Source organism: Sander vitreus, chromosome 4, assembly GCF_031162955.1.
Source record: "Sander vitreus isolate 19-12246 chromosome 4, sanVit1, whole genome shotgun sequence".
Taxonomy (NCBI): domain Eukaryota; kingdom Metazoa; phylum Chordata; class Actinopteri; order Perciformes; family Percidae; genus Sander; species Sander vitreus.
Window position 1 is genome coordinate 1,566,127 of NC_135858.1, and position 18,734 is coordinate 1,584,860.

At 42.4% G+C, this 18,734-nt stretch overlaps 1 protein-coding gene across 1 annotated transcript; it reads left to right on the forward strand.

The window, feature by feature from the left end:
* The first annotated feature begins 3,335 nt into the window (after window positions 1–3,335).
* nuf2 (UF2 component of NDC80 kinetochore complex) lies at window positions 3,336–18,051 on the forward strand. Its single transcript, XM_078247660.1, has 13 exons — window positions 3,336–3,561; window positions 5,425–5,499; window positions 7,044–7,120; window positions 8,683–8,744; window positions 8,866–8,963; window positions 10,352–10,425; window positions 10,856–10,949; window positions 11,033–11,095; window positions 11,839–11,976; window positions 12,119–12,259; window positions 14,295–14,470; window positions 15,331–15,466; window positions 17,801–18,051. The coding sequence occupies exons 1-13, from the start codon at window positions 3,439–3,441 to the stop codon at window positions 17,906–17,908; spliced, it is 1,365 nt and encodes a 454-aa protein (XP_078103786.1). The 5' UTR covers window positions 3,336–3,438; the 3' UTR covers window positions 17,909–18,051.
* Window positions 18,052–18,734: the final 683 nt, after the last annotated feature.

An 18,734-nucleotide genomic window follows, 5' to 3' on the forward strand; every position in this document is an offset into this window, starting at 1 on the left:
TGACTGTCCTTCCTTTGCCGTACCTGAAGTTGCTGCATTCTGGCTGCTGTCTGTAGATTCCTTCATGCTCAGCTCGTATTCTTCCAGATGTTTCATACCAGATGTTGTAACAGCGGTGATGTTGTGTATTGTTTAGGGTCCTCGCCACCACCAGACTAATCAGCATTGCAGATTGAACATGTAGCTGGACTTGAATGGCCTTCTTTTATAATAATAATAATAATAAGCTTTATTTGTATTGCACCTTTCATACACAGAGTGCAGCTCAAAGTGCTTTACATTTGGAACATTTAACACAATAATAGAGAATAAAATAGTAATAAAAATAATACAACTCCAGGCTAGTGCATCATGTTGTTGGAGAAAAGTCAATCAATAGATTTGCCAAAAATAAACCCAACTCACAATATTCTTCAACCAAACACATGAACACATCTAGAAATAGATTAAAATAGAAATGACAACAGTCATACGTCCATTAACAATCCCATCAATTGATGCATATAGTTAGTAACATTCAGTTACACAACACAAGACAAAAATAAATAATATAAATAAATAAAAAGTTAGCCAAAAGCTCTCATATATAGGTATGTTTTTAGGTATTTTTTTTTAAAATATTCACTGAGCTCGGTTGTCTGGTGTACAGAGGCAGGGTCTCCATAGCTTTGGTGCATAGTGGACAAAAGCAGCTTCTCCACTCAGCTTGTGGAGCACTTTGGGTATAATTAAAAGACTAGCACTGGAAGATCTAAGTTCCTTTGTGGTTGATAAGATGCTAAAATCTCAGCGATATATGAAGGTGCTATGCCACTCAGAGCTTTATAAGTGATTAACATGACCTTAAAATCAATTCTATAAGAAACAGGGAGCCAGTGCAGTTCAGCTAACACAGGGGTGATGTGCTCTGTCTTCTTGGTCTTAGTTAAAAGTCTAGCAGCAGAGTTCTGTATAACTCTGCTGCTAGACTGTATATATCTGGTCCAGGAGACCAGTAAAAAGTCTAACCTACTAGTGATAAAGGCATGGATTAGTTTTTTTGCATCTTGTTGAGTTAAAAAGGGCCGTACTTTGGCAATGTTTCTCAGGTGAAAATATACTGTCTGAGTAACTTTACTGCTATGGGGCTTGAAGCTTAACTCTGTATCTAAGATGACACCTGGGCTTGTTACTTTTGGTTCGACCTTGGGCGCCAGGTTCTCAAGATTACTAAGAACAATTTCTCGTTTTGATTTTGGTCCAACCAAAAGTATCTCTGTTTTGTCATCATTCAGCTTTAAAAAATTGTTGCTCATCCACTGATTAATGGATGTTAAGCATGTGATAAGGGAGCAAAGGCCATCTGGGTTATTTGCTTTTGACTGAAAGTACTGCTGATGGCAGTAGATGCTTTCCGACCGGATAGTACTTGTACTTTTTAGAGGAAAAGTACGCTTCTAAGCAGTTCTAACAACTACTCTCCCCCAAAATCTTTTTTTCCGTTTGCATTCCCACTGGCCAAGTGGCCATAGGGACTGGTAGGAGGGGTAAGGGAGTGACGCAAGCACGGCAACGGTCTTTATAGCGTCGTCACTAGACCTTAGCGCCACATACAACAACAAAGCAGCATTCCGTCCATTCTCGTAGTAATGCACGTAATGTTTTGCTCAACACAGACGGGGCTCTGCCTGCCGCGCTGTGGACGTGTGTGTGTGTGTGTGTGTGACTGTGTGTGTGTGTGTGTGTGTGTGTGTGTGACTGTGTGTGTGTGTGTGTGTGTGTGTGTGTGTGTGTGTGTGTGTGTGTGTGTGACTGTGTGTGTGTGTGTGACGGCTGGCGAGCCGCAGGACACGCTTGTGGAGTTTAACTCTGAAAAGACAGTTAACCACAGGTTCCCGTTGATCTTATGATGGACATGTGTTGTGATATTTAAACAAACGAACCATCAACGGCGAAATAAAAGCCTCTTATTTACGAGAGCGGTCTGAGAGACCTCCAGCTCACAGCGAGGTCTCTGAGCATGACTGGCCGAGCGACGAGCTAGAGGCCGGGGCAGGCGCCTGCTGGCTGTCGCCTGCTGGCTGTCGCCTCACTTCATCGAGCTTCTCAACTTTTCAAACAAAAACTTTGAAGCAAATTGTCAATTCGGCATCAATTTTCGCAAGACTGCCTATATTCGAAATCTAAACAGTTAATTTCTTGCCTAAAACTTGTCAGAAGTGAATTTAATGATGAATAAGATGGTGAAAACTCTTAAAAATGTCCTGTTGTTGGTTGTTGCTCTGTCTGCAAGTTCCGAGTTGGCAGTGGGCGGGACTTATAAGTTCGACCAATCAAGTCCACCTAGGAAAAGGGAAAAGGGAAAAGACCCTGCTCTGGAGTAGGAGCTAAAAAAGTACGCTACTGCGGCCAGAGGAACTTAAAAATCCCCAAATGTTTCCTGTCGGAACACGACAGGAAACTTCACTAGATAACAATGAATATATGTATTTATTATTATAACAGAGGATAGATGCAAAACACTGAACATAAGTAAAAAACTACGAAAGTCCCTTTATGGAGAACCAGAATCCAATGAAATTATAATGAGGTGTAAAGAATAAATAAACGGGGTTACAGGTGCATTGTATTGGCGACAGCGACACAGGATATTTAACCTGTTCCTTTGCACCGGTAATTGTTTTCCCTCTATAACTAACTTTTTAGGGGGCTTGAGCCCCCCTAAAATCGCCACTGGTTCCTGCCCATGCTGCATTGTGTGGAGGGAAATGAGCAGGTGGATATTCTGGCCAAACAAGCACTTAAGATTACATTACGTAGACCTACAGGTCCCAGAAGTTAAATCATTCATCAGGACATATGCACAAACAACATGGCAGGAGTATTGGGACATTAGTGAAACAGGAAGGCATCTTTACGATATATACAAAGATGTGTTGGTGATGGGAGGAAGGTGGGCTTTAAACGTAGCGAAGAAAATATCATTACTCGTCTCAGAATTGGCCATGCAGGTCTTAACTTTTCATTACATAAAATAGGCAAACATTCTGCTGGAAAATGCGCATACTGTCACCAGCCAGAAACTGTTGAACACGTACTAATTCATTACAGGACTACAACACCCAGAGAGACCTTTTCACTGTCAGGTCTTTTGGGGAAATCAGTATATTATTAAGTTTCTAAGAGAAATTGATTTAGTAAAAAGGATTTAGGTTTTATTTTTATTTTATTTGTTTCCTGCATTTAGCTCTCGATCACACTCCAGTCCAGTTGGTGGCGGTAATGCACCTTTAAGTTGGTTTGCCAACCGCCAATAAACATAAAGAGGAAGAAGTATGAACTGACCAATCAGACGCGCCGTCTAGAAATCAACAAGGAAGTCGTTTTAAGGCGCCAATTTTGTCTTGTCGCTGAAATCGAGATAGTTCGTCTGTGTTTTCTGTTTACAACATTGCGACAATGACCGAAAACACGTTCCCTGTCTATACTGCAGACGCGATAGTAAATTTTTACCGAACAGAAGTTCTGACTGGTCAAGAGGCAAAACACTTCACCAAGAGCGAGCTGACTCCTGTTCCCAAGGTAACGTTAACGTTAACGCCCGTTCGTTCACTGTTGCTAATGTCTGCAGACAAACACGGACAATAACGTTTGACAATAACGACATAAAGAGTGCGTTTCAACGGCTCGTCAGGAAGTAGAAAAGTATATATTGGACTTAATAGTATATATATTAAGTAATAAATAATAAATTAAAATTGTAATGGTGCGACAGACCGAACTGAGGAGTAAATTCCAGACATGTTGTAACTTATCTGTCTAACGTTAGTTTAGCGCATTACATGTAGCCAGATAGATAGATAGATACTGTAGGTAGGTACTGTAGGTAGGTAGATAGATAGATAGATAGATAGATAGATAGATAGATAGATAGAGATACTTTATTTATGCCGAAGGAAATTAAGGTGTCCAATAGCTTATACACAACATACATACATACACATACAGTCATGTGAAAAAATTAGGACACCCATGCTAAAGTTGAATAAAAAGAGGAATAAAAAAAATCATCTTTTGGAAATTGATCTTAATGCCTTAATTAAAAAATTAGGAAAAATCCAATCTTTAAGGACACCAATTTTCTTTGTGAATGAATAATGTATCGAGAATAAATAAATGTGTTTCCTTAAAATACAGGGGGCATAAGTCAGTACACCCCTATGTTAAATTCCCATAGAGGCAGGCAGACTTTTATTTTGAAAGGCCAGTTATTTCATGGATCCAGGATACTATGCATCCTGATAAAGTTCCCTTGTTCATCATCATCATACCCATATACTCTTCATCATCACATACCCTTCAATCATACACTACCCTTCACATACCCCCATCATCACATACCCTTCACCATACCCCCCATCATCACATACCCTTCACCATACCTAGAGATTGGCATGGGGTACTTTCCATAAGATCATCTCTCAATGCAAATCAAACCAGCTATTAGGATAACTGAAATACAACCATGTTAATCTCTAGGTATGGTGAAGGGTATGTGATGATGTGGGGGGTATGGTGAAGGGTATGTGATGATGTGGGGGTATGGTGAAGGGTATGTGATGATGTGGGGTATGGTGAAGGGGATGTGATGATGTGGGGGTATGGTGAAGGGTATGTGATGATGTGGGGGTATGGTGAAGGGGTATGTGATGATGGGGGGGGTATGGTGAAGGGGATGTGATGATGTGGGGGTATGGTGAAGGGTGATGTGATGATGTGGGGGGTATGGTGAAGGGTATGTGATGATGTGGGGGGTATGGTGAAGGGTATGTGATGATGTGGGGGGTATGGTGAAGGGTATGTGATGATGTGGGGGTATGGTGAAGGGGATGTGATGATGTGGGGGTATGGTGAAGGGGATGTGATGATGTGGGGGGGGGTATGGTGAAGGGTATGTGATGATGGGGGGGTATGGTGAAGGGTATGTGATGATGGGGGGCCAAGGGAACTTTATTAGGATGCACCAGCTCTAATCCACGGGCCGATCCAGTTTTGTTAGTTTTTTTCCCCTATGTCGCACGCGTGTCGCATGCTGGAAGAGTTGAGTGTACAAATAAAGGGATTCAACGTTATGACATGTTATTTTGTCTTAGTTAGGAAAGTAATGTTTAGTTAGGAACAGGTATCGACAGATACACAAAGCCCAGGCATCTGTATCGGTATCGGGACTGAAAAAGTCAGATCGGTGCATCCCTAATAACTGCACAGAATACTGTACTCAACCTGTGTATTGTATGTGTATGTGTAATGAATGAACAACCTGCACTTTGGTATTTAAGGCTTCTTTTGCACTTCTGGTTGGATGTCAACTGCATTTCATTGGCTCTGTACCTGTACTCTGCTAAATGACAATAAAGCTGAATCTAATCTAATTCTCTTTTACAGCCAGAGGCAGTTCAAACGTTGTACATGAGAGTGTTGCATCTCCTGTATCGTTTCAGACCCGAGTGTCACTCCATGGTAAGTACTGCATTTGACAGGTAACATTAGCCTCTTTCCGACCGGAGGGATTTTTGCAGTTCCTAGAACATAACGTTCCTAGAACCCTTTTTTTCTTGTGTTCCTGCTGGACCAATTTGGGGATTATTAAGTTCCTCTGACCACAGTTCCTGTAACTCTTTCAGCTCCTACTTCAGGGCAAGGTCACTTTTGCAAGGCACTGTATGGCCCAATCCCAAAGTCCGGACTCACAGACTCACTGATTTTGGTGCGCCTTCTCGTGAAATATACGGACTTAGGGTTGTCCCAATGTCGAATTTCAAAGGGCGTGAGGGTTTGAGGTCTTTTCCCTTTTCCACATAGGAACCCTTAGTGACCTAGCGACGTCTGAAACACAAACAGTACATATTCTTCACTGTCTGTTGCAGTTTGCCTTCGTATGCTAACTCATAAGACAAAAATAATCATCACACATTCAACCAGCTGATTGTTAATGCTAGTTAATCTTACCCATCGTTTTGTTTGCCTGTTGTGCTCTGCTCTTCTATCTTCTTCCAGCATATTAATTAGGATCATATTACGCTGGAGCCTTCGTCTTCTGGGTTTCTCTGTTAAGTACTCCAGCCTAGTCTTTAAACGCCGCCGTTCAAACTCCGTTATGAGGATCCTATAAAGACCATTGCCGTGCGTGCGTCACTCCCTTACCCCTCCTACCCATGCTCCTACCAGTTCCTATGGCCACTTGGCCAGTGTGAATGCAAATGGAAAAAAAACAGTTTTGGGGGAGAGTAGTTAGTAGAACTGTTTAGAAGTGGACTGTTCCTGGAACTACTTGGTCGGAAAGAGGCTAACATTGAGCCGGTTTACCAGTTTACGAAGGAACTCTTGATTTCACTAGAGGTTCCAAGGTAAACTGTGTATTCCTCTTTGTTTGGCATTATAATAATGTCCCGCTCCATACCTTATGTTTATGTAGGGAATGAATGAGTGAAGACATTTATTTCAGACATAAAAAAAAAACACTGAAAAATGTACAAATTAGTTCACAAATAAGCAAAAACAGGAAACATATTAACCAACACATACATGCCTGAAAAGGAGTAGAATGAAGTATACACTTATTTAATCCTACCCCTTCTCCACAGCTCAGTAATTCATGCTTGTTAATTAACTTCCCTTCCTGACCCTTAGTGCTGTCGTATGCTCCCATCTAACTATATACAATTTGCTATATTATATGTACAATCCATACACATGTATACATATACATACATACATACACACACACATACATACACTACACACAAATATATTTACATACACTTGTATGCACTATATACTGAACATACGTACCTATACATACACATTACATACATGTGTATACTACACATACATGCACGGCCACCCACATAGTATATACACTGACACATACATAACATACTGTATAATAATAATAATAAACCTAATATATTATACCACATTTCTACATCTTGTAATAAAAGTAAGTTATTACCACATATTTATATTTCATTTATAATGTCCACTAACACACATTTTCCCCTCAGGTTCCACTTCTGGAGAACATTCAGAACCCAGTATATCATGAGGGGGCAACTGCTATCACGAGCGTCTACATGCGCATGTGAGTTCTCTCTCTGTCTCTGTCTGTCTCTCTCTCTCTCTCTCTCTCTCTCTCTCTCTCTCTGTCTCTCTCTCTCTCTCTCTCTCTCTCTCTCTCTCTCTCTCTCTCTCTCTCTCTCTCTCTCTCTCTCTCTCTGTGTCTCTCTCTCTCTCTGTCTCTGTCTCTCTCGCTCTGTCTCTCTCTCTGTCTCTCTCTGCTCTCGTCTCGTCTCTCTCTGCTCTCTCTCTCTCTCTCTCTCTCTCTCTCTCTCTCTCTCTCTCTCTCTCTCTCTCTCTCTCTCTCTCTCTCTCTCTGTCTGTCTCTCTCTCTGTCTCTCTCTCTCTCTCTGTGTCTCTCTCTCTCTCTCTCTCTCTCTCTCTCTGTGTCTCTCTCTCTCTCTCTCTCTCTCTGTCTCGCTCTCTCTCTCTCTCTCTCTCTCTCTCTCTCTCTCTCTCTCCTGGATGTAACGCAGTATGAACCGACTGCCACAGAATGAAAGATAGGATGATCGCTGATAACATATTTAGATATATGTCAGCAAACCAAATAGACTCAAATAAGGATGTAACGATGCATCGTTAATCGGTTAAAAATCAATATAAATGTGGCCGGTTAGCTCAGTTGGTAGAGCGGGTGCACGTATGCAGAGGTTTATTCCGTGACGCAGAAGGTCCAGCGTCCGAGTCCGACCTGTGACGGTTTTCCTACATGTCTCTCTCCCCCCCCTCCCCCTTCATATCTCAGCTTTCCTATCCAATAAAGGCAGAAATGTAGACTGGGTAAACCCAGCCCGATCTGCCAGTGATTTGATTTCTCCCTGCAGCTCAGGCTGGAAACCTGTACGTTTATCTATCCTGCTTCCGTTACAAATCTGCAGGAACCAATCACAAACTGGCTTATCCACCTGGCGCGCTATTGGCGGGTTTAACACGATGGCGATAGAGAAGCGACCGAGCGGCTTCTTGTTTACATTCAACATGACGGCCACCGAAGCGCAGCAACCCGTTGATGCCGCTGTCGCTGCTACGTCACCCAGATCGTTGGTCTGGTCTGATTGGTTGAAGGACTATCCAATTGCATGAGTCATTTGAACTACGCCCGTTGATCACGCCTCTTGTGTAGTAGAAAATACAGAGCACACTCCCCAGACTAATGTTCAATCTTAAAAGATTGAGCTTGGTCTGGTGATAGCCAGACTAGCAGAAATGCCCCAAAAAATTATATAAATGTGTAAAGAATGAACGGGACCATTACGCAAGCAATCATTTCTTCGGTCTTAGACCTTCATCAGGTAAATATTTTGTTATTTAAGATAAAATACAATTTCAGTTGCACTTTTGATAAGAGGACACATCCGTTGTTTGGCAGTTTATAGAAAGAAGGAATCATTTTCATTTGTCTGCAGCTCATTCTGTTTAAAAAAAATCCTGAGAAATCGTGAATCGAATCGTAAGTTGAGTATATGGTTACATCCCTAGACTCACCGGAGAAGAGCACATAGCTGTTCTTGTTATTCTTAGTTCAGTACAGCGTGTATTGTGCATATATATTTTTAACATGCGTACCTGTGTGATCTATTTTAGGCAGCAGTTTCTGCCAATGTGCTTGGTGTACGATTTTTCACTGAATGACCTTCTAGCTCCAAGTAAGTATGTGTGTTTGAGTTTTATCTGTCCAGAGTTATTCTGAAACCATATCTCATATTTGCACATCTGATAACTAGATGCCAGATAACCCAGGATAATTGTCTTGTTTTTCCTTTCCAGAAAAACAGAAGACTCTGACTATTCTAAGTGCCATCATGAACTTTCTCCACTTCAGGAAGCAGAGGATGAACATTATCTTGGAGAAGCAGGCCAAATATGTATGTTACACTGGTCCACACAGGTGTAGTGATGGATGGGGTTAGCGGTAGGCTAACACCAGGCCCCCAGGAAGTACGCCAGGCTTTAAAGCAAATTGAACGTAGTGGCCAAATGGTGGAGTAGCAACTCCCGGGCCGTCACGTGATGCCCTCTGGCCTAAAAAGACTTTTGGCCTTTTTTAACGATCTAAGCGCACGGCGTGAAGCGCCTGGCGCAGGTGCGTTTAGGGCGTGTCCAAATCCACTTTTGCTAGTTTGACGGCGGAAAAAAGGGTTGGTGCGCCGGGCGCCTGGTTCTAAAGGGTTGGACTTAGTGTCTTCATTAATCAGAGGTGTGTTTTGGGCATAACATGCAATCAACCAATCAGAGATCATCTCCCATTCCCTTTAAAAGCCAGGCGCGTTTGGACCTTGGAGCATTGCTGTTATGATGGAGGATTTGCACCGTAATATTTGTATTTGTAATCTTCTGCATGTGTGTGTGCTGCTGTGCGTCCCTGTGTGTGTAACAAGCATAGTGTGCGCGCGCTGTGCACGAGCCTAGGAGCATTTTACTAATGCTCTGTTAAAATAACAATGAAATGATTGTTCAGGTTTTTGTTGGTCAATGGTGCCATCACTTCCCGCTGCCTCAAGATCGCAATACGCCCAGAATGCACCTGAACACATCTCCCTGTAAGACCAGCACGCCCAGAATGCACCTGAACACATCTCCCTGTAAGACCAGCACGCCCAGAATGCACCTGAACACATCTCCCTGTAAGACCAGCACGCCCATGGGCCACAGATGGGCGCAGGTGCATTTGCTGTTTAAACGATGTGGGCGCTGGACGGGAAATTAACACCTGCGTCGGTCTTAAACTAGCAAAGACAGTTGCGTCGGGCTTTGCGCTGCGCCAGGTGCAGGATAGGGCCCTTTTTTCCCGTAGACTTACATGGCGGAAGAGACGTCTGTAAATCAATGGAGACATTTTTTTTGAGCGTCACAACCCCCCCTTGACATGACTCGTTTCATTATCAGATTTTGATCCATTCGGTCCGATAACATATGGAAAGTCTGGAAGAGCAGCACGATTAAATCATTCAATCCTCATTCCAGGTAGCGGAGCGCAGAACCGGAATTAGCCCTGCTCGGCCGGTGGAGGTCTCTAGTGTGCCTGCTCTATGGGACGCACAATGCGGAAGCAGCGCCGGCCATGACAAATGAAAAAATATGCACTTGACAATTTTGTAACTCCTACATGATTAGTCAGCGGCCAATTGCAAAATAGAATACTGCAGGCTGTACTGGACATTTTCCCTGAAAATAGAAAGATCTGTTATATAACATAGGGTTACTTCAATTAGTGTGTGTGTGTGTGTGTGTGTGTGTGTGTCTCTGTTGACAGAGGGCAGACATGGACAGGCTGCAGGTTTACGTTAAAGGCTGTTCAGAAGCAATGAGGAAGATTAAGATGCTGACGTAAGTCTTCGATCAGATATGTGTGCTTTGGTTGGTGTATTGCGGACGTGAAGTTTATATCTTTTAAAATGTAATATTTCTGGGTTTTGGACTTTTAAGTTGAGCCAAACAAGAAGCTTTGAAGACGCCACCGTTGTCTCTGGGAACGTCTAATGGACATTTTACAGACTAAGATGAATTGCTTAATTGAATGGACTGATTAATTGACATTTATATTTCTTAAGTTGTGGACCTAAACGCAAAATAATAGAATGATGTTCTATTGTGTGATTATTGGATTAAATGAATGTTAATATCAAGATCATAAACCAAACATTTCAATAATGATGATGTTTTCATGATCACAAGAAATCAGAACATAATAAGATGGGTGTCCTCTCAAGTGAAGTTGCACTTTGCCCACTTATGGATTCTTCTTGTCCTTGTTCAGGACCATCCCGCCAGAGCAGCAGGCTGAGGCTGACGAGCTGGCTGCTGCTCTCTCTGAGCTGCAGGCCGCCACCACGCATGAATCCCACGAAGTGGTAAGTGTTGATGAAGCACAGTCAACATGATAACAAAAACAACTGTTGTGTGTGCTGTCAAGTGAAATGAAATGTCCTTTCAGAATGCGATCAAGGAAAGCATCGCAGAGTGGAAAACCAGAATTGCAGAGAAGACTCAGAAACTGGTATGTGACCGATACAAACCTTATACTCCTTTGTGAACAATATTATGTCTTACTTTGGTCTGACGTCTCAAACCACCTACGAAAGATCAAATAATACTAACAGTAAAGTGGGACTTATGCTTCTGCGAGGGCTCGACGCTTTCACCGTAGCCTCAAAGGCAGCCTGAAGTTTATAGTTGTGCGATTTGTCATGTTTATGGAGAAAGAGAACCCGGAAATGAGCAGAGAGAAATGCAATGCATTTAGACAGTAAGGTCCCTTTCACACTGCCTGCTTGACACGCACGTCAGGGTGCGGCTCGAGAACGTGTGCATGTTAGAAATAGAACCGACGCCTATTTTTCACGCGACTTTACAAGCGTGTTGGATGTTGATGTCTGAGAGTCTCTAGGTTTTGATATAAATGCAGATATAAATGTAATAAAAAAATAAATAACTATCGATTTTTAAATATTGCACCTGTCAATACAGAAGGAAATATTCTGGAGCCTATGTTGCCGTCAATACTGCCGACGTTGTCTTTGCTGTAATCAAATCAGTTTATGTTTATGGGAAACCTACATGTGTACAGACAAGGCTAGCAGACACCTTTCTGGTGTGTAAAGACATAGAAAACGCCACGCAGCTGACACGCCACGCTCACGCCACGCAGGCAGTGTGAAAGAGGCCTAAGAGTATGGCCTTTTAATAGGTGTGTGTGTGTGTGTGTGTGTGTGTGTGTGTGTGTGTGTGTGTGTGTTTCAGGCCCAGGTGAAGGTGGACGTCAGCAACCTAAAAGAAGACATCGGCAAACTCAAGTCTCAGATTGTGGAGTCTCCAGAAGAGCTGAAGAGTCAGATGGAGAAGATGAGGGAGAATGTCAAGAACATCAAGACCTCCATGGTGAGTAAAAACATAAATTAATATATATAGATATAAATACAACTCTCCAAAAAGCTGGCGTTTTTGGTCAGACTGATATGTGTGTATATGCGTGTATTTTTGTCCTGTCTGTATGATACGTTTTGGATGGCATTGATTTCAGGAAGAAACCGATGAGCGTGTGGTGGAGCTGCAGAACTTGGTGCAGAGTGTGACTCAGACTGAGGCTGAGATCCAGCAGATGTACAACCTGCTGCAGGACCTGGAGAGCAGCATGAACAACACCAAGCAGCAGCAGGAGGAGGTATGAACAAGTGATTCACATCCGTGAATAATAATATAGTAATAAACACCAATCAGTAATGGGAGAGACAGACGGGAGAGAGCATAAAAACTAGGGGTGGGAAAAAGAATCGATTTTTAGATGCATCGCGATTCTCTCTAGAACGATTCAACGCTCGATGCAGGTAAGTTAATAATCGAAAAACTGATCTGATTTTTATTTAAAAGTTACTGTCTCCAGACAAGTACAATCAGAAAACAGTGACTGAAAGAGGACAGGATAATGGACAATAACTTAGAGTTTAGGCAAGAGTGCAGGAAAAAAAACACACAAAAATGGCCAAAAGGAGAAAGAAATTACATATATACATATATATATATATATATATATATATATATATATATATATACACACACACATGATCTAATAAGACATACATAAAATAATTAGGCAAAACACATCTAGGCTGTTCATCTACTTTATCACGTGACATGTTTCATGTGGTAAGAAGCCAATAATCCACCTTTAAACATGACTGAGCCTCTGACGTGGAAGATTCCTGGGAGAGAAGGGGACTTCCACAAGCATGTTGAAGGCTTCAGCATGGAATGACTACACAGTACAAACCTCAGTAGACAAAACATTTCATTAAAACATGTGTGACAAATAATGTATATGTCAAGATCTAAGCTTTGTCTAGCTGCTTTGTCTAGGGGGGGGGTACGGTTCATGAAAAAACATTGTGCGTCATGTGTGCGTCGCACGGTTCGTCAGTCCACTGTTAACGTGCACTAATCACCTACTGCCGTAGTGCCCACTTGCGACACCTATGTTAAAACACTGACTGGAAACGACGAGGGGGATGAGCGCAACACATGGCAGCTGATTGGACGAACGCGTCACGTGGTTCTTGCTGCTCCCGAATTTCAAAACAGACTCTGTTCAGACTCGTTCTGAATACGATCTCGTATTTTACGAAAATAGTTCACCGGAACGTGTTTCTGACAACATTTTCAGCGAGAAATAGGCCGTACAGTTGCTGAATCTGTCTGTTGACAAAGGTCAGTTTAAAAGATTTAATCTAAGCTTTGTCTAGCTGCTTTGTCTAGGGGGGGGGTACGGTTCATGAAAAAACATCCGAACCGCTCGGTTTGCTTGTCTTGGTTCGGAGCGTGTGCGTCGCATGGGGTACTTTCCATAAAATCATCTCTCAATGCACATCAAACCAGCTATTAGGATAACTGAAATACAACCATGTTAATCTCTAGGTATGGTGAAGGGTATGTGATGATGGGGGGGTATGGTGAAGGGTATGTGATGATGGGGGGGTATGGTGAAGGGTATGTGATGATGGGGGGGTATGGTGAAGGGTATGTGATGATGGGGGGGTATGGTGAAGGGTATGTGATGATGGGGGGGCCAAGGGACCTTTATCAGGATCATAGTATCCTGGATCCATGAAATAACTGTCCTTTCAAAATAAAAGTCTTCTGCCTCTATGGGAATTTAACATAGGGGTGTACTGACTTATGCCCCCTGTATTTTAAGGAAGAACATTTATTTATTTACGATACATTATTCATTCACAAAGACAATTGGTGTCCTTAAAGATTGGATTTTTCCTAATTTTTTAATTAAGGCATTAAGATCAATTTCCTAAAGAAATCCTCTTTTTAGTCAACTTTAGCATGGGTGTCCTAATGTGTTCACATGACTGTAAGTGTCTTCTCCTGGTTTTAAAGGCTGCATTACAGCAGAGTGATGTCTGAACTCACCAGACTGTTGTAACTGTTCTATTATTTACCTTTACTCACTCAGTCATTATATCCACATTACTGATGATTATTTATCAAAAGTCTCATGGTGTAAATATTTTGTGAAAGCACCAATAGTCAACACTACAATATTGTTGTGGTATCGATATCGAGGTATTTGGTCAAAAATATCGTGATATTTGATTTTCTCCATATCGCCCAGCCCTATATTAAGCTACCTCTTTATCCTGCTGTTTGTTGCTGTGATATTCAAAGTGCCATTTTTCTGTGTGTGTGTGTAGCACCAGGAGTTGATGGCTCTGTATGAGAAGAAGCAGAAGGAGCTGAAGAACCTGATCGTGGAGGAGGGCCAGCTGAAGCGAGCCCAGGCCATGAAGCTGGACAAAGAGTCCAAACAGAACATGCGCAGGCAGAAGATGAGAGAGATGAAGGAGCAGCATGTTCAAGAAGTGATGGGGTATTTAATATATATTCTACATATTCATACAAAGTTAACTTAATGTGTCACACATTTATTATCTGTACTAAATGTACTTTAAAATGGATATTTGTCAAGTTTTTAATGTTTTATCAACACATGGGCGCAGACCAACAGTCTTGCTTTGTGCAAATTATTATTGCAACAATCCAAAACTGACAAATACTGAATTTTCATTAACTCGTTATCGCGATAATTATGACTTATTTATATATATATATATATATATATATATATATATATATATATATATATATATATATATATATACACATATATACACACATATATACATACACACACACACACACAGAGAGAGAGACAAACACACACACACACACACACACACGATTCACTACTTGTTATTTCTATATCATGACATTTAAATAGTTGTAAGTAGGGGTGGACGGAAAGAGACAGACAGACAGAGAGAGAGAGACGGAAAGAGACAGACAGACAGAGAGAGAGAGACGGAAAGAGACAGACAGACAGACAGAGAGAGAGAGAGAGAGAGAGAGAGAGAGAGTTTGACTGACTGATGCTAACGTTGCACGATGTAAATCATGTGGCGCCCCAGTGCATTGGACCGGCATACGTCAGACTGACCTGCCGGTCTCCGGTCATGGCCGGTCTATCGGTCGGTGCATCTCTACTCGATACTACCGAGTCCCAATACTTCTAGAAACACAATAAATAAAAACCGTATCGGCGCCCATGTGAATCGGGACAGAAGCGTATCGTTCCAGCCCGAGTTGTTAATGTGATGAATAGAAAGAATTAGAAAATCATGTTCTGTAAACTGAAAGGTTAAAAACCCCCAACATCAAACGGTTCTCCAGGGACTACAACCAAATCCATCAGAAGCGCGAGGAGATGGCGGACAGAATCCAGGAGATCTCCAGGGAGACGCAGCAGCTGAAGGCCAAGATCCAGAGCCTGAGAGACGTCTGCAGCAAAGAGACGGAGAAAGCTCAGGTAAGAGCAGCTCCTGCTGTCTCACTGTTGTCATTCACGCTTCGAGACAAACATGAATTGAAATGTATTGAAGATTTCTGGGACAGGATATAAAACCCTCTACTCCAGACTCAGACACTGTACAACAAACAACAACAGAAATGATAGAAACGAAGTGTCTTGATGCTTAATTCAGATTTCTTTGCTCAGATCTGATTTTTTGTTTGTCTGTTCACATGACCTTTTAAAATGTGGCCTGTATCAGATTCCAGTGTGAAGTGTTTGTGGTTCTGAACTGACCCGCATGATCAGAAGACCAATACCAATGACCTCAGACGCAGCACGCTGCTGCACTGAAGTTAGGGAGGTGATGGAGGAAGGAGGCATTTTGGCTTTTATTTCAAAACGTTTGTGTAATGGCAGCCGTGACATTAATGAGCAGGTGCTGAGGAGGAGAAGAATGAAGAGAAAGAGAGACCTGTTATGGCTGCAGACTCCCTGCAGAGGTCTTTGGGACTGGACGACCCATTTGCACGTCAGGACGCTACGGGCCTCCACCAGAGTTTCCTCTGGCTTCGCCCTGCCCAGGCATAGTTCACCATCTTTCGGGTCCTATCGCACGCGCTCCACCTCCCCGACGGTGCAGGCGAGACTCAGCGGGCGTGCGCCGGCCCTCACTTTCATTGCGCCACGGGGCGACCCTCTGACTTGCGCGCACGTTAGACTCCTTGGTCCGTGTTTCAAACTGCCGTTACACAAACGTTTTGAAATAAAAGCCAAAATGCCTCCTTCCTCCATCACCTCCCTAACTTCAGTGCAGCAGCGGGCTGCGTCTGAGGTCATTGGTATTGGTCTTCTGATCATGCGGGTCCGTTCACACTGGAATCTGACACAGGCCACATCTTAAATCAGGCGTGTCCAACTCATTTTCACAAAGGGCCCCACTGGAAAAGAGAATCCCACCAAGGGCCAGACATGTATAGTTTATTCACGTGCTTTTAAATACATATAGTCAAATATTGTATTATTGCACGTCACTTTTTTTTCATCATTTTTGTTGCTTTTCCCGACTTTTTTTATGGCTTTCTCAGACGTTTTACGTCACTTTTTTTAAAACGTTTTGCTGCGTTTCGACTTCGGTTGACATAAAGTCAGCAACAAGTTCTTCAGCCATCATAGTGTTTAGCAAATCAAGCCAAACAATGATCTAATATAATATAATATAAAATGATTTTTACAACAACCTGTTTCACAGCCTAAATATGAAACTCTGCTTCTGTGTGAGTCTCAAAGTCAAATCTGCCAAATTCTGCTTTGATTGTCGCATAATTGGACTTTGAAAACAGTTCCCGTCGTTTTGGTTTGGCGAACTGCTAGGCGCGCCAAAACGTGAGTTTGACTCGTGTTTTAAAAAGTAATGTGAAACAAAAAATCCTAATTAAGCATTAAGACTTGCAGTGCGAACGTAGCCTAATAGACCTGGTCGGTGACTCGTCATAGCTGGGGGGCGTGTTTTGGGGCGGAGTTAACCCAGCATGGCTTCTCAAAAGCACTTCGGAGTAAGATGCATAAAAAAACAACTGAGCCCAACGGACCGTTATCCCAGGGTCATCGAACGGTCTGTTGTTATCCCACGTTCATTACAGCTCTGATATTTAAGGGTATTAGAGATACCGGTAGATACCGACTGATAGACCGGCCGGATTTCACGTGCTCGGCCATGACCCGGCGAGCAGCAGGTCAGTCTGACATATGCCGATTTCATGCCGGTCAACGCTACAATTAACAGACAACAGAAGTTATACGAGTTACAGTTCTCAAGGACGCACGCACACACGGACGTGACAGCACAGTCTCTTATTCTCCTTTCTCTCTTTCTCCTTTCTCTTTTCCTCCTAGAAAGGTGTAATCGGTGCATCTCTAACTAGTATGTCTAAATGAATCCATTCCTTGTAACTGTTAGAGTTTGGACTGCAGCAGAGACGTCAGTGGTATCAGTCGTCTGTCCATTCGCCAGTATATAAAAGATCAGATAATTAAGACTTTTCGGCATTGAACCAAGCAAAAAAAACAATCGTAAATATGACAGAGTAAAGATCAACCGCTAACTAGTTCTACGCTCGTTAATTCGAATGGTTTGTTTCCCCCCCCCACGCCATACACGGAAATGCCGTTTTAGTGGGCGTTCCCAGTAATGCCGACCAAGTCTATTTCATAAATCACGTTAATTTCATGATTGAAATGGCATGCATTACAAACCAGCTTTAGAACTAACCGTACATGACATCCTTTGACGAGCCAAATGTATCCAACGTACTCATTGAGAGAATAACCTGAACACTTGACTGTGTCCAGGCTGTGTATGACAACCTGTCAACCTCAATGGACGAGCTGCACCGGAGAATTGACATGGACACCGTGGACCTGATACGAGCTGTCACCAAGACGTCTGCATCCTTTTAAATGGATCATTTTTACATTTTATAATCATTACATTACTGTGTGGTATTACTCTGTTATGTGTTTCTACTCTTCTAACCTTTTTGTGACCTATTTAAAATGTATTAAAAAGTTGTATATCAGTGAATAAATCCGTTCAGTCCCGACTGTGTAGCTCAAAGGCTTCCGTACTTTCCCTTTCCATGCTTCAGAATGAGCAAGTATGACCAATTGTATTCAAAATTTGCCAGACTGCCATATGTTGCACTACTGTGGGGCGGCTGTGGCTCAGTGGTAGAGTGGTCGCCTGCTAATCAGAAGGTTGGTGGTTCAATCCCATGTCAAAGTGTCCTTGGGTAAGACACTGAGCCACAAGTTGCATGTGTAAAAGGTGCGTGTAACAGCGTGTGAATGGTTCCTGTACTATGTTAAAATGCTTTGAGTAGTCGTTAAGACTAGAAAAGCGTTGTATAAGAACAGTCTGTTTACATTTACTGTGGCCCACAGGCTGTATATATATATATATATATATGTGTGTGTGTAACTGAATAAGTCTGACAAGACAAACCACAACTGAGGTAAAGTAAACCGAATCCTCAGAACTGCTGGCTTTTCTCATGGAGGTTTTAATACAGATATTTTTAATCATCTTAATATCTTCATGGGGAATTTGTGGTAAAATAAGCAGTTTGTTTCTTGATGCAAAAAAAAAAAAAAATCAAAATCATCCCAGTAAGTGTACATACATTTTAAGACTCAATCTGCCCGTGTCTCCCCCAGAAGAGCCGTTTAGCCTGGTGGGACGTGTCTTTGTTTTCTGGACCAGGGCCCGGCTCGGGCCAGTCCCAGA